The sequence below is a fragment of the Adelges cooleyi genome, unplaced genomic scaffold (genome assembly GCF_023614345.1).
Source record: "Adelges cooleyi isolate 19-005CV unplaced genomic scaffold, UGA_ACOO_1.1 ACOO_flye_CR_arks_rails_tigmint_CR_PRNA_247, whole genome shotgun sequence".
In the NCBI taxonomy this organism is placed as follows: domain Eukaryota; kingdom Metazoa; phylum Arthropoda; class Insecta; order Hemiptera; family Adelgidae; genus Adelges; species Adelges cooleyi.
Genome location: NW_026095912.1, coordinates 6624978 through 6641651, shown reverse-complemented (window position 1 = coordinate 6641651; position 16674 = coordinate 6624978). Strand labels below are relative to the sequence as shown.

Below are 16674 nucleotides of genomic sequence, written 5' to 3'. Positions count from 1 at the left end.
TTTCCCCAGAACGAACTGAAATGTCCTTCATTTTTTGGGAGCAATTTTTTGTATTGAGGTCTAAAAATTGAGTTTTTTCAAGTAGTTTAGCCGATAAAATCCACGGAATATTAAAACGAAAAATGAATATACTTAAAACTCATTAATAAAAATACCCAGTTTGATTGATATTTTATCATATTTAAGTGCACTAAAAATGTAAAAGTTAATATGCACCTAACTGTTGTTAGTATTAAAACATTTCCTTATTAACTTGTGTCAAATTTATATGTGTAGTCTCTATTGTATTTCTCATTAAGTAATAGAAGATAATATAATAAGAGTTCTAAATGGTTTACTTTTTGTATTATTCCTTTGGAGTCCCGATAGTAGTGTATCAGAAGTGGACGTCCAGAGACAATTAGAGTAACTTATTTGTCTCCCAGCTTTGACTCCGTTGGAGACACGTTAGATTCATCTGTGCTGTGAGGGCAATAACTTGAACAAAGTAATTTGATCAGCTCTGTACCTTTTTTTTTTCGTGTCAAAGTTATGATGAAGACCTGACAGCCTGGTACAATAAACAATAATAACAATATTAGTATTATTATTTTACATAACGTTCGGGCAAGCTCATTATTATGTATACCGTGTAATACACACACAAGATAGTTTCTTGTGTGTGATAAGTTAAGTTGCTGCGTTGGGCGTGCAATATATTTATCATTATTACTACTAATACTACTACATGGTGGACGCATGTACTTAGTGTTCAATTTCTATTCAACTTGCCAGAGAATAAATTGAAACGTTAATAATGCAAAGGGGTTAACATCGGTAGTTATTTCGTTCCCTTTTCTGACTACCCGTCGGTAATTATTATAACAAAGCGCACAACGCCATTAACGCCTCTTCCTTCGTCTAGGCCTGTGCGCTAAACCATAATCAGCATTATTACATTTTACTTCTGTATTACATTTTCCTAGCCCCGGACACGCTACTCTCGTTGAAAAAGAAGCATAGATTTATTGTTTTTCTTATACAATACAAATAAAAAACCAGCATCAGCTTATTAAACTCTGAATACATTATGAATCAAACAGAGAGCGCTTGCAGTTTAGGTATGCACGTTTGGATAGCTAAAAAAAAGTAATCCAATCTCGGCAAATTTCATTCAAATAAAACAAAACTTTTTAATTTATAAATTACTACCTATTTGAAATACATTTTTTTACTTACCTAATTATATATAATATATTACTTATAATATATCAATTTTAATTGCTATTTCAAATAACATGTTATTTAGAATTTTATTTTAATTACGTAATATTTGACTTAAATTTAATTAGGTACACTTCACTTAATTTTTTTATTTATATATAATAATAAATAAAAATAGTAAATAATATATAAATAATAATAATAATAATAACAAAAATTACACGAATAAAAGTGTAACATATATCCGGTTAGGATACATCTTCAGTGAGTGCACTGTGCAATGAATTTTCCATTCACATGACTATGTGTACACTGTACAGCCGTGGCCTTTACAAAAACTATTAGGTATTATTCAAAATGTGTTACACTGCAGAGACGATTTAAAAAAAATTCTATAGGTATTGTACTATCTAAATCACAACTTAGCCGGTCCTCAGACAATGTTTATTATACGCTGCGACGACATGCCATCCGAGACTGTAAAATATTTATGGAGTTTCAAAAGATTTATTTTTTCTACTACTAATGAAAAAAAAGTTCAGTAAGTCGTGCAATCCATTGCGGGTCATCCCGTCGGTTCATATAGTATTGTTATGATAGAATATAATAATATGCTATACCACGCGTTAGATACAAGTGTAGTATATCATGACACTTTGCATCCCTTTCGGTTTTGATTTATTTATTTATATTGTTTTTGTTGCATTCTTTTAGCTTATCCGAAATCTTCAGCTGCCCGTTTCTCGTGTATTGTATTGAAAAATAGAACAAAGGCCAAGATTAACTCACTTACCAGCACAAACACAATTCCTTCGTTCGTTTAAGCCATTTTTTTCCTGAGCTATTAAAATTATCTCAAATTGATATAATATAAAGACCCGCATGGACGTAAAACCTTTGCCTCGGCCTCATTTACCTTTTTTCCTTTGAGTGCTTACTCGCTTTGCTGATTACTGTCCATTCTTCTGTTTTGAGAGAGAAAAAAAATACACATTCCTACTTTTCCCCGAAAACGTTTGAAGATTTTAAGATAACATAATACGAAAAATACTTGTTTTTTATTGATGGCAAACAAAAGAAGAACTAACGGACATGGCCGGTCGATGCAACCCAAAACGCACAAAGGCTTAATCGCCGTAGGTTGGTTAAAGTAAACAGCTCACTTAAAAATGAACTGATGATATGTAAATTCAAATATTTCCAGTATTCGTTAGATTGTTATTATCTTTTACAAACAGAAAAACCTCCCCAAAAGAGTTTAAAAATAAATTTTCAACATCTTGTTTAATGTTTGTCTGGAAAATTTGAATACTTTACAGTTAAAATCTATTTCATAATTAATATTATGTCTCTGGGTTAACTTTTGCTATACTTAAATATCTTCAACAGTTAAGTTAAAAAGCAATTAAATAAAAAACATTAGTAATTACGAATTAATTAATCAACACATTAGGTAATCACTTTACGTCGACTTTTATAGAGATAGATTTTTAAAAGAATTTTTCAACTGTCCTTCGATTTCGAACTGGTTTGTATTTAAATTGTTTATATTTTGCTATTTTGTATTCCTACAAGATTTCCGTTGCCGTTCAGCGATCAATATAGTTATTGATATTAATTGCTAAAAACCTAAAACAAATTATATTTATAATTATTAGCGGATATGCAAAATACTAATCGTTCTGGGAAACTCCCAGGGATCTCGTGTAGTCGAATCGATCAAGACATTGACGGTTGGGCAAATCACGTTCAGTCGGCTGTCCAATACTATATCATTATGGGTGGTCGCCTTTAAGGCCGGCAGAGTGCAAAATCATTATGTTAATACACCGGCCGACCGTGCTAGAGTTAGGTAGTGTTATGAACATTTTACTCTTATTTACTATGCAAATGTCTGGTGTGTATACCCGTGACGGATTATTATTGTGGGCATAATCTTGTCGCCACCGAACCGCCACCACAGCCACAATGATAAATATACATTCACAATGGCGAATATTTTATAATAATTTAACGTGTATAATGTTATTAGTCGCGCGAGACACACTTATGACGAATCATTTACATTAAACGCGTATTGTGACTTGTGTGCATATTTGCATTTATCACATAAAACAACGCCACCGGAAAAGGCTAAAAACTAGAGAGGTGACTTTGTGTTATTGTAGCTGCAACTACTACAGAAAAGACGAAGCCAAAGAAGTATACCATAATAGACTGACGTTGTTCAGTAAGACAACCAGAAGAGATTACAAGGAGGGAATGATAGTAGTGGCAGAGGAACCGATTGGAAAAAGGCCCTGCCATTCAATAATTAAAATTATGATGTTGAAATATTTTGACAATTGTTATGAAATAAGTATTTTATTTTTATGATTTGTATGGTATCATTTATAGTTAGAATTCATCGATCCTGTAGAACCCTTTAGATGTGTCCTAAGGCCATTTTTTTCTAATTCATTAAGCTCAAGCTCTCATGTTTATAATGCTAATTTGTTAACTGGCTAGAGGTTTTCTAACAGTTTTGGTTAAGGTGTTGCTTCCCAATGGAACGTCTAAGAGACACATTACAGTTTTATTTGCGAACAACTCAAACGACAACGCGGATTTAACGCCAACAATTTGTTTTCAATTTTTTTCTCTGAATAATACTATGCGGTCGACCAAGTCATTTCAAAGCCAGACGGATTCGAATTGTACATCAAAGTATAATAATACGGTTCCGGTACATATTGGCTGGCTAATAGCTGCACTAAGTGCCGTGGCCGGCCAAGTTAGGCCGGGATAATGCAACGATTTCAGAGACATCAACTGTGTATTCTTTTTTTCCTTCTTTACATCATTCTACATTATCACCTACATAAAATGATCCTTATGGCGTTCGTTACGACTAAATGATATTATAATGACACTAAAACCAGTTACAAGTTTTAACAATGCGATATGTTTCTCCAGTTGTACTGTCTGGGTTTGAAATTTGCCAGATTAACATTTTTTACTTTATATAATATACCTTTATTACATTTAATGAACGAATAATACATAAAGAATGCGTTAAATTAGTTGTATACATTTAGGCATTGATGAGAGAAATATATGCAAATTAAAACACTTCAAACTCGTACATTTTTTTTTCATACTTCATATAAAAACATTTATAAATAAGATCATTAAAAGCGTCGTTGAAGAACAACGTTCTAACCACAACTTGTATTTTATACATAAATCACAATATCATAATCTGGTATTTTACAAATGAAAACCAAGTCTAATACTCAGTATTAAAAAGTTTTGACTCTTGTACTTCCAAGAAAGACTTTAAACCGAAAGAAAAAGTTATACGCAAAGATCTCCTTTTTAAATAGGTAGTTCAAAGTCGAACGTTCAAAGGGATTTTTTTAAGAGATCAACCTTGAATGATGACTAAGTTTTGTTAATCAAGAATAGATTGGTCAATTAATGACTGTAGGAAACATATGTTTTTCAATTACCCGTGGCCATTAAATGAACCGTTTTAACTGATTTGCTAGCTCAATTATCACAAAAAGTATAAAGTATTACAATACTTGTATGAATGTGGTGCTTTGTGCTTTAGATAAGATTCGTAGGCAGTTATGTTGAAAAACAGAGTTGTTATTGAATTTATGTAAATCGGGCAAATACATTTAAAGTTATTTATTAAAGAAATTGTCAACGGTTCACAGAAATTTACATAATAAAATTCCACGCCAGGTTTGTTGGAACGACTTGATATGAGTGTAAAAAAATAATAATAATAATTTTGAACGCCATATTTTACGCATAAAATCTATGACCATCATAATAACATACATATTAAATTTGATTTACTGGAAAATATAACGTGCCAAGTACGTTATATTTTATTAAAGACACGTCATCGCGTGCTACCAGCTAGTTCTTATTTGATAGCCAAAAAATTATAACATGCAGTGAAAAATGGCGTGTGTCTATTGTTAATGTGCTGATATCTCTATTATAAACATAAAACAGCAGACTATGTTATAGTATAATTAGAACAACTATTTTACCCTGAATGACGTGTTTTTTCTACTATTTCAAATCGATTCTTTGATTTTAACTAATGTATATTTTATACTAAAAACATTTCCTCATCCCACTATTGAATCTTAAGCGGCTCTTGTACTCAATTTGTTAATGTAGTATTAAGGGTTCGTCCACGACGTTAATGGTGGAAATAACAGCATTACAGTTAACTGCCAAACTTTATCTTATCTGACCTAATAAAATTTCCTAATAAAAAATCTAAAGGCTAAAAGAATTGTTCTTAATATCAACTTAAGATTTCAAAATAAGGAAAAACATATTTACAATTGCGTTGTTTAACTTATTGTTTCCGGTTAAATACGTTTCGTTGAACAATATTATTAATAAGTAGCTTTAGGTTATGAAAACCTCTTACTACGTTTCATGGATGGTTTCTTGAAAAATAATTACTTAAAAATAAATAATCCTAAGTTGATGATACGGGGTTTTTTATTAAACACTATTTATAAAACTATCTGTAAACAATTTTTTAACAATAAGTATTAGAGCTAAAAAAATAACACCATGAATTAGCTTGAGTGGAAAAACCATCCAGTAATGGTACTCCATTGACTATATGATTAAGTTTAAAAATAAAGTAAAATACTTATAGAGAAGATGATGAAAATTAATCCATTTCAACAAATAAAAATATATTTAGAAATATTACAAGTATGTGTTAATCAGTTAATCGAAACAGTTTTTTAGACGCTTCATTTAAGACTTCAGTTTTTTAGACGCGTGTTATTTAATATACGTTTTTGTAATAATTTAAAAAAAAAATATTTGGTCAAGTTCTCTATGTATATTTTAAAACGATATTATGATTTTTTGGTACTGCTGAATAGTTAATAATATAACAGTTAATATTGTAACGTTAATCACGGGGTATTGTGTATGCAAAATTGGTACACGAATGCGACTATTACTAGCGTTTGCCTATATGTTTTTTTTTTTATTCACACACGCTAACCTACTAAATTTGGTCAATAACCCGTTTGAATTGAGTTCAACTAACAATTTAGTAATTTCTTGATTTTTTTTACCAAACTAGTTGTATTTCATTAATTGCGTATGCAACGTTTTAGTTTTTTTAGATTAACTATCGAAAACTGTGGAGTAGGGTTTCTTCTGTAGTAATTTTAATTAGAAATTGTTTTATATTTGTTTCCTAACACGACAATAATGTAGTTTGCGCCCTCACTATCAATAGAGGTCAGTATTTTCTACGTTATTTGGGGTAGCTCGCATTTTTTGGTCTGCCTTGCTTCTGTCACTGGAAATGAATTGATCACACATCAATACAGCTATCGACTATCGGTTACACGCGGTGCGCACGCTTTAATATTACAATATAATTGTTTATAACGGTCGTTACCAGATTATGGAGATGTTATTCGGTCTCTGAGAGGACAAATAAAACGATATCGGTGTAGCATTCGAACCCCTCGACTGAAGTGCGCACTCCAAGCTGTACACAAAATGGTTGAAATTAAAATCGCAGCCACTCCGCACAACCACAGCCGGTAATGTCTGCTGTCTTCTGAACAACCCTCCAAATTCGAGTGGCCCGGTCACTAATGCGTAGAAACGCTAAGGATATACCGCAAATACTATACTATACAGTTAACATTGTCACCTTCAGCTTGTCTGTGTTTGGTAAAAATGCAAACTGTTTTACTTTTTCCTAAACCACTACTACAAAAAAAAAATACGTTCTCCGCTTTGCATCGAAGCTAAAATACATTTTTTTCATCTTATAATATATTCATTAAGTTTAACAATAAAACTGTTTTCAACCATCAACTCTGCAGCCATCGCTCTATTTATAATATTGTACACAGTGTTTATTGCTTGTCTGTAATTCAAGCCAACTCGTGCGTGAATGTGGTGTGTAGTAGCCGATGAATAACAATATATGATGATGATGTTTGAATATTATTTTCGGAATATCTCCACCACAGAATTCAATCATGGTTAGATTAAATGAAATAATATATTAATTTTCTTTCGCTTTTCTGTGTTTACAGGCCGAAGAAGATCCCATATCGAACAAACGCAAATACATGCCGGAAGACCGAAACGACAAGGAGGGAAAGGATTTGAAAAAGGTATAGTAAACCATTTTTTTTTGTATCCATCTAATATTTTTCCAGTATCATTACACTACTTATTTATGCACATTTTTAGTCCGACATTGATTTATAAAATCAGTTAGGGAGTATGGAAAATACTTGAGTAAGATAAATCGGAGACTAGAGGGGAGATTGGAACGAGGTTAAAAAATGTAAACTGTTTTAATAACAATTACTGTAAACACATAAAAACTAACTGTTTTTATAACTAACGATGGATATACATGTATTATTATTAAACATTTTTTTGTATCAAAAAAAAACAAAAAAACGCTATGTAATACTGCTCATAAGTAGTCGGTTAATATTTAGAAAGTAATCGACCAAAACAATATAAATCGACAAAATGGTCAATACAAAAAAAATAAAATAATAATAACAATATGTTCATAATGGATCATATGAAATCAACATCAAAATATTCATTTATATTTCAAATGTTTGTGAAATGTTGATTACTTCTTATAAACCCCGTAATAAATATCGACTTATTTACTAAATTTTAGATGTATATGTGCATTTATTTATGTATGAGTACGCCTATACTCATACATAAGAGGATATTGGTGGTTTAAAAAAAAATCCTATTTCAGGTAAAAAAAAAATTGTGTTATATTTTTTACTAAATTAAAGGATTATGTTTTGCTAAATATTTTATACTTCAACCCGTTTTAAAGTAATAGCTGAAATTATTTGAAAACAATTTTACTATATTCATCAATTAGGTAAGAGTATTAAAATAAATGTTAAACCAGAAATTCACTAACAGAGCATCAACTGTAAATATATTTGTTTAATAATTATATAAATACTGTATCAGGTCACATTGTTGCTGATTTTTTCTATAATTTCTTTAATAATGTCCTCTGAAACAGTACGTTTGTTTTAGTTTTCCATTTCAATGGTGACGTGGCTATCACTTAAAAACTCGTTTGGTTTGAAATTTAAAAAAATTCATTATAAAACGCATTTTATTCTCTCTCTATTTGTATAATTAAACGTCTCTCCTTTTTTTACCGTCGAAAAGCAATTAAAAACTTAACTTTTCTCTTACCGCCACATCCCAGTGTAATGACCGGTATTCATTTATTATAATATAATTATTTTAAATTGCCGACGGAATGCTGAATCTCTTGGTCCCATAATAATATTGTGTGCATTTTTTTTTTACCTTTCCCTCAAAACTATTGCTTTGCCGTTTCTTTGTCTGTTTTCTCTCCCCTCGTACAGCTTACCGAGAACCGTTGCAAAATATTATTAGGTTTTTTCCAGAATTTTAAGTACGGAAAGTTTTTTGCTCCCCCTCTCTCTGCACCAAACTGAGTAGATCATCAAGTCGGAACGGTATACCTACGGAAAACTTTCAAACTTCACAATTACTTTGAGTCGAGTAACGCGTAAAACCGCTCTCCCCCAAAACGTTTACGGATTTAACATTTCTATTATCTCTTTATTAAACAAGTTTAGATATGAAATATCCGAAATGTATTATAAAGTTATAATATTTAATCCATTGTAGTATATTGGATCTCTTAATAGTTTTGGGACAAGTTTTTGACGTTCTATATAAATTATATTAGCATTATATAGTAATATGGCTGTATTTTTAAAAAGTTCAACAGACTTAAACCGATACCACTTACTTAATTTAACCAACTTTGATATTACTTTTCACTCAAGCCTTACTATATCGCCGGTCCGGAGATCAAAAATGTATTTTTATAATATACTTAAAGCTCATTTCCCTGGAGTGCATCAATGTAGTAAACGACCCTATAATTTTGAAAAGTAATCCCCAGAATTTCCATCCAGTGATATAAATAGACTCGGATCGCAATCCATGATATCAATAGGGGTTTTTTTTATTTAAATCAAACTTTTTCACGCTTAAGATCCACAATCAAGACAAATACGAATAGCTGCCAATGACAATGAACAAAACTAACAATGACTACTAAATGATGCCATTCAAACTTTTCCTTTAGGATCTCCGTAACTAATTATTATCAACAAACTCGGTAATCAACTAATTATTCTTATTATGAGCAAACTATTGTATTACCAAGTCATTTAACCTACTATAATGCCAGTAAGACATCAAATACCGGTATAGCCTGAATAATCGTTATCTGCACTCAGTCGACGGTATAATTTATTGTCATTTTAAAATGTATAAACTACTATATCCGTTTCTTTTTTCATTATAGTATTGGTTTGGAAAATAATATTAAATAATTTGAGTTAACTTTTAACAAAGAAATTATAATTAAACTAATTACGAGGTAGCTTGACAGAACAAATAATTACTTAGAAATTATGAGTAATTTCAAATACTTTTTTATTTAACTTTTTAAAATACCCTGTTATTTAAATAGTTTTAAATTGTAATTATCATTTCCATATTTAAAAAAAAAACAAATATTTAAAATTTAAATCTATTTAAAGTACAAGTATTGTATGTTAATTATTTAAATTCATCTAAATAAAATATATAATTTAAATTGTTGTTTGGGTATTTGTTTGTACATAAAACAAATTCTTATTCATTTGTTTTATGTACAAACAAATTAAATAATAATCAGTTTATTATTGAAGTTTTCATTTTTACACATTTTTATTAAATACTTTTTATTTATTATAAATACTTATTTGAATTTCTATTTACATAAAAACATTTTTAAATATTACCCTGATTAAAACAAAAAACAATTATTAACAATTGTATGGTATTTATTATTAAAATTTCAGGCTTTAAAGTAGACTCCAAAATATCGTTTTAATTTTTTCAAAATAAATCACGTATAATTATGAAGTTTTTAATATTTGAACTTGCATATCGTTTTATTTCCTACAAAACCATGGTTTTTCGATGAATTTTACAATATTTTTAAAATAAAATATTCGCTGTACGGGTAAGAGAGCAGAAATGTATAATATCTTTAAAAATATGTAATATATGTATGACAACTGGCTTTTACTTTTTAATTGTTATAATACCTTTTTAGAAAATATACCCGAAAAATAATTAAGTACTCCATATAGTGTGCCGAGACGAAAATATATAATTAATAATTAGCTGTGTCTAGCCTAAGGGTACTACCGGGCAGTGGGTCGAATGGATAGGATGGTAGGATAGAATACGTTTAACATATTGTGGTCACACCTTACCTGTGGCCAGAAAGTAAAATGTCCAACGTACCCTGTCGAGACTTACAATACCCAAATTGTACAGAGTATTTGTAGGGTTATGTCACACAAGTGTGCACTGCCATCGCAGGCTTATGTGTCCTGAAAATAAACGTTTTATTAGCTTAACTAGGTCACATCGTTTACCCTCTCAATGACGAAACGATCAACAAGTTTTAATGGCATCTTTAAGAACGTACCGCATTTTTCATAATGTGCAGTTTTCCAACGACGTTCGACGATATTATGTACCTTACTTATCAACGAGAAAGCTACTCCTACTCGTACATAAACTATTTGAACGAAAAAGTGCCGCGCCGTATAAAATATATTCCTCGAAATCTGGAAATTTTATTCTTCGACTATTTCCAATCTAACCTAATATTAGGAAATCGACTGTCCGGTAAGCGATGACGAACATTTCTAATAAAAATATTGGATAAACGCGTGGGCTTTAACTCCAAAATATCTTTTGCTCTTTTGGAATTAATGCACTAAAAACTAACCCACGCAACTACGTAGCTTATTCAGAATACATTCGACACAACGTATAGCTGATGTTTCATTCTGACAAGTCATCATAATAATTTATAACGGTCCACTCGGACGGAAATCTGAACGCTCTTGTAATACAAACCATAGAGATATTGTTTCTGTATCATAAAATCGCATACAACCCGCACTAAGACCATCAATCAACATATTATTGTGTTGATATTGTTCAAAGCTGTGTGACTTTTTTAAATGGCTATACTCAAAAGCCTAAGTTTGATAAATTAAAAACAACATAATTTCAAAACGACACGGCAATTTAAGAAAAAACACAATACTTACATACAAATTAATCATCAATATTTTCGAGATACAATTTCTTGATACATCCTTAAATAAAATACACTTGCTTATAATATCACATCTTATTACAACATGGTGTACACATATTTATCATAAAATGTAATGATAATTTTAATAATCGTTGCAAGTCCAATATGATTAGGACTTATTGATACTTTTTGTCTATTATTGACCAAAAATAAAGTTAATATAAACAATCAACATTTGTTTATTTAACCATTTTCTTGACTATTAGTATTACAATGTTAAAGTGCCATTATAACCTCAAATTATAGTTATGTTTCTACTTGTGTGGTATTGCCTGATAGATAATCTACACAACATCCTATTGTTCGTTCCAAGTTTTCTTGGTTATTTATTCAGTGTAAGCGTTGTAACGGCCTCGTGTTTTATAAAATAAATAATTTCTGTTTAGTTTATACAGAGATTTCGTTCTGTTAATGAATGAAACCCCTGAGCTTGTAAAACCGAAATTAATGACTGATTGTATACTCAAGGATTTGTTATTTTACCCTAACAGGAGAAGCTTCAAAGGAGTCAAACTTTCAGCAAGAGTCGCGCATGCAAAGAAAAGGGATATTTTTTAAGTAGTTGCTTTGTATGTGTGTTTAAGTTGTCGGATGCAATTTATGGTAAATGGACAGTTGTCCTAAGGACTAAATCGTGTTAGGGATCTTAGCTAATTCTACATTTTAGTAACCGACACTTAAAACGATCTTAAGTTGCTGGGTGTTGCTACTCGTGGGCTTTTAAGTACCTCGGTATGCGGGCAAAGACGGTTGTAAATCACAAAGAGTGTCTATATAAATCAGTTGCTGCGGTGAAGTGTAATGGCGGCGGTTGTACCTCAGGTGTGCTAGTATTCAGTAATATATTATCATGTTTTATGCCACGAGCACAGCGTAAGGTGTTATGATTTATAAATATTTTCATACCTACTCTCCATGTAGGTCCTAGGTGGGTTTTGTTTTCCTATCGACGAGACGAGGGACGTTCAAGACCTGCCACCTGATAAAATATTACTAAAACAATAGTAACTAAATGTCGATATTAAGGCATCAAGGCTTGTCATGCAAAATGTTATGGAGTACCTTTATTTTATTAGAATGTACCAACAATTATAAGTTCAAAAAATTATATTGTAAGAGCAATTAAAAACTGCGCTGCAGAACTCAATTATATGGGTTACCATAAAATGGTAATAAAATGGTGTTCCTCTTCTAGGAACCTTTAGTCTATCTAATAAAAGTGGCGACGACCACTCTTTCACTCCACACTTATTTACTTGTCATCTTTTTGCATCCATTCTACATACTTCTATTTCTAAATGCTTCCATAATATAGTACATATGCATCTAAAGTATACAATTTTCCAAAACAAAAACTAAAAAAAATAATTTTAAAACGTTTTAATTATGTTATGAAACATTCCAATCACGATAAAAAATTATCATAAAATGTAATTGAATAAAACGGATCCGTCCTTAAGAATCACTGGGTTTGTACATATACCAAAAGAGGTAGGTATCATACTCGTGAGTATATAACATTATACAATGTGTAATTGAAAAAATAAAACTGGGGAAATCTTTTTTTTTAATAACTTAAAGTTTGTTAATTATTAAAAAAAACAATTAAACGATAAACAAAGGACATGACTATATTCATGTATATTCGATTATTACAAATAAAAACGATACAATTTATCTATATATAGTAAAATATTTTAGATTAATATTAATATTATTGTAAATCTATAATATATTATTACCATCTGTCGCACATTTCGTGTGCAATATGATATTTTTGATAGATACAGCCGTACTCGTAATAACGATATCCGATCGCAATAAAATGTCGCACTTGATTCAAATAAAACGAGTTACTTATTTTATATATTTGTTCGAAACCCGAAATTTAATACTCCGCTTTTTATTTTCGGATGTGCCAAGAACAATATAAAATGTTATTATTATTATTCCGTATTTCGGTTTGATATATTATATACATTGGTACTTAAGCTAACCTTTTTCTAAAACATGTATCCGTCACGCGGCGAATCTCCTAAAGGAAAGCATATAATATGATGATGCTATAACAAAAAAATCGAATAAATGAACTTTACTTGTTATTCTCCGCTAACGCTAAGCGTCATAACTATTTCCGGATTAGATTCAACCTGTTAACATTTTTGGAGAACTTTTAATATAAAGAAAAAAACTGACAGATGACATAGTTGAAAAAATTAAGTATATAATTTGAATACTAGATAATTGCTAGATATTACTTCATCTTTATTTATTCGTTAATTTTTTTTTAATAAAGGACTATATTTGTATATTGTTAATAAGACACCCCTGACCACACCACTTATAAAATGTAGGTAGTTTGTTAAAACTTGGTATAAAGTAGCAAAGGGAGAATTGTGTTTATGGCTTAAGAAATGAACTGAGCAATACTACTTTAGGAAACAAATGCATCTACACTATATTTGGATCGAGACAATGATTATTTTAAGATTAACCATTAAGATATTTTGTAAGTAAACAGTGAAAGCATACAATTTTGATGAGTTACTGTAACTTATTTCAACTAAATAAGCATGGACGAGTCGATATGTACGTTTTGTATCTAATCTATCAAAATATTCTAAACAGGTTACACATTTTAGTTTGAAAGATTTCTCAGAGCAATAATAATAGTTTGTTAATCCATTCTTGCTATATATTTTACTGGCGACACGAACGACATTTAACGGTTTAACAGCGATTAAGATTAATGATTTTTTTTATCTTATTTTAAGCTGACTATGGATTTTTTTTGATTTTTCAGGCAAAATTGGAAACAAAAGCGTTGAAAGCTAAACGCCCGGGATTCACAGACGACAGATACAACGAGACTTCTTACTACATTGAAAACGGTATGAGTCGCGTTAATAACATTGAACAATGGCCTAACTAGAAACCTGGGGACCTGGGAAAATTTAGACAGTTAAAAAACTCTTAAATCTCCCACTGAATTTCGGTAAAAATTAAAAACATAACTTTAGAGATCCTGAAGGAGTTTAGAATGATTTTAACTCATCTATGTCTCCTCTTCCCCCAATCTGGTTGCGCCAATGTCAATTAAATCAATATAAGTCTACTTATAATTTGTGATTTACTTTTTTCAGGACTGCGCAAAGTATATCCGTATTACTTCACGTTCACCACGTTCACCAAAGGTCGTTGGGTCAACCAGAACATACTCGATGTGTTCGCTAGAGAATTCCGTGCACATCCCGCCGAAGAATATGTAAGTTAAATACTTGACTTTATATACCATTATAAAAAAAAAAAGTTAAATAGAATCTCACTATTTTTGTATTATTGTTTTTAAAATTAGGAACGTTGCATAAAGTCTGGATCGCTGACCGTCAACTATGAGAAAGTGGACACATCTTACAAATTGAAACACAACGATCTGTTGGCCAACGTAGTGCACAGGTGGGCAATTATAGGTCAAGTTATCCCGCAGACCGGGTAATATACTTACACGGACCAGTGATCTCTTGTCAATCTTCGGAACCTATATACTTTGTACTAGTGTTTGTTCTTATTCTTCCACCTACACAGAAATACGATTTAAAAAAAATACTTTTTAACAATATTTCATCGAAAACAGGCAATACTTTATAAATGTCATAGTATTTTTGCTATTGTAAAAAAAAAATCATTAAATCATATTTTGACAGGAAGGTTTTTTTAATTCTATTAATTTTGATTGAAATATTTTTAAAATAATTTGTTTTTTTTTAATTCTACAGTTAATTTAATTAAAACATGAAAAATATTAGCACCATCAAGTTTGCTTGAAATTCTCATATGCCATATCATTTTACCCAGTTATTTACCATAACTGGTGAGGTTTTGGTAAAAAAAATGTGACTTCATAAGTGGTATGAGAATTTTGCAATAAATTCCGTGACATGGACTTAATTTTGATAGTTATTAAACGAGTAATTTTAAAAATCCCTAAATTTTAGAATTTAAAATTATCCGCTTTACAACTATCTAATTTACACTCTACAGGGCGTTAGTAACAAAGAATTTACACACATTTATCATACACGGGGGTATATACAATATGTCATTCCTACATGGGTTTTTTCAAAAACTTTAAATGAATGTTACAATTACAATATTATTTACACCCCCCCCCCTCCCCCACTAACCTCAAAGAAATATTTTTATTTAGAAAATGTTGTAAGGGCCATAACATTACTATCCATATTATGTATATCGTATGTAATTTATGCAATTATATTGTTCTAAAATTAATTGTAAGTTCCCGTAGTTAATTAAAAAATATAAACCTACAATGATTTGTGTAGTATGTTTATGGAACCATGGTAGGTATACAATTTTAAGTACACCCAAAGGAACCTAGTAAATTTGTGGTCCATTTAGGATATAAAGAAAAAGGCTAACTTTAATATAATATTACAACAAGCACCTATTCTAATTGTTAATGCGTGTATACCATTTTATGGTCAGGTTTTATTCTCAAAAAAAAACTTAATGGGCACGTTGGAACTCAAAATTACAACAAAAAAAAACCTGTCATGGCTTTTGTGTTTTCCTACACTTTTGTAAATACAATAAAACTCCTTTTTTTAAAAACTTGCTTTCACCCTAACAACACTTTTTCTCAAGACCATTCAAATAACAATAAAGTTATAAGTATGTACTTAAAGAAGTTAACACTCGTTAGTTTTTTTTAGTCTTCTTGATTATTTTTTAACTATTTTCTGACTGTACAGTTTAACACAATTTTTTTTTGTGATTTAACAGCCAATTAAATATTGAAATTCAATGTATAAAAACTTAATTGTTTTCAACAACATTATAAATATACTTAAAATATAATTACAAAAGTAAACTATGTAAAAACATATTAAATTTAAAATCTCTCATTAATCTTAATCGATTACAAAATTTAAATTGGGTTTAATACTGAAATTAAAGCCGTGGAAGAATGGAAAAATATCGTTTTTTTGTAAATTTGTTTTTGGTCCTTTTCCTCATAATCAATTTTTTGGCTCACATTTAAACTGCTGGTATCATAAAGAATAAGTATATAATATTTATAGAAATACCAAAACAACTTAGGAATTTTAGTCTAAATTAACTTGTAATTACCGAAAAGTAGATAAAAAGTGACTTATCAACTATTGCTCAATCCACAATAG

At 30.2% G+C, this 16674-nt stretch overlaps 1 protein-coding gene across 1 annotated transcript in view; it reads left to right on the top strand.

Annotated features, from left to right (window-relative positions):
- The window catches only part of LOC126837146 (pseudouridylate synthase RPUSD2-like), a 176438-nt gene that overhangs the window by 147039 nt on the left and 12725 nt on the right, over nucleotides 1-16674 (top strand). The window contains exons 3-6 of the mRNA XM_050570974.1: nucleotides 7299-7379; nucleotides 14277-14364; nucleotides 14617-14738; nucleotides 14829-14929. Of these exons, the coding sequence (XP_050426931.1) occupies nucleotides 7299-7379; nucleotides 14277-14364; nucleotides 14617-14738; nucleotides 14829-14929 (392 nt within the window). The remainder of the gene's footprint in view (nucleotides 1-7298; nucleotides 7380-14276; nucleotides 14365-14616; nucleotides 14739-14828; nucleotides 14930-16674) is intronic.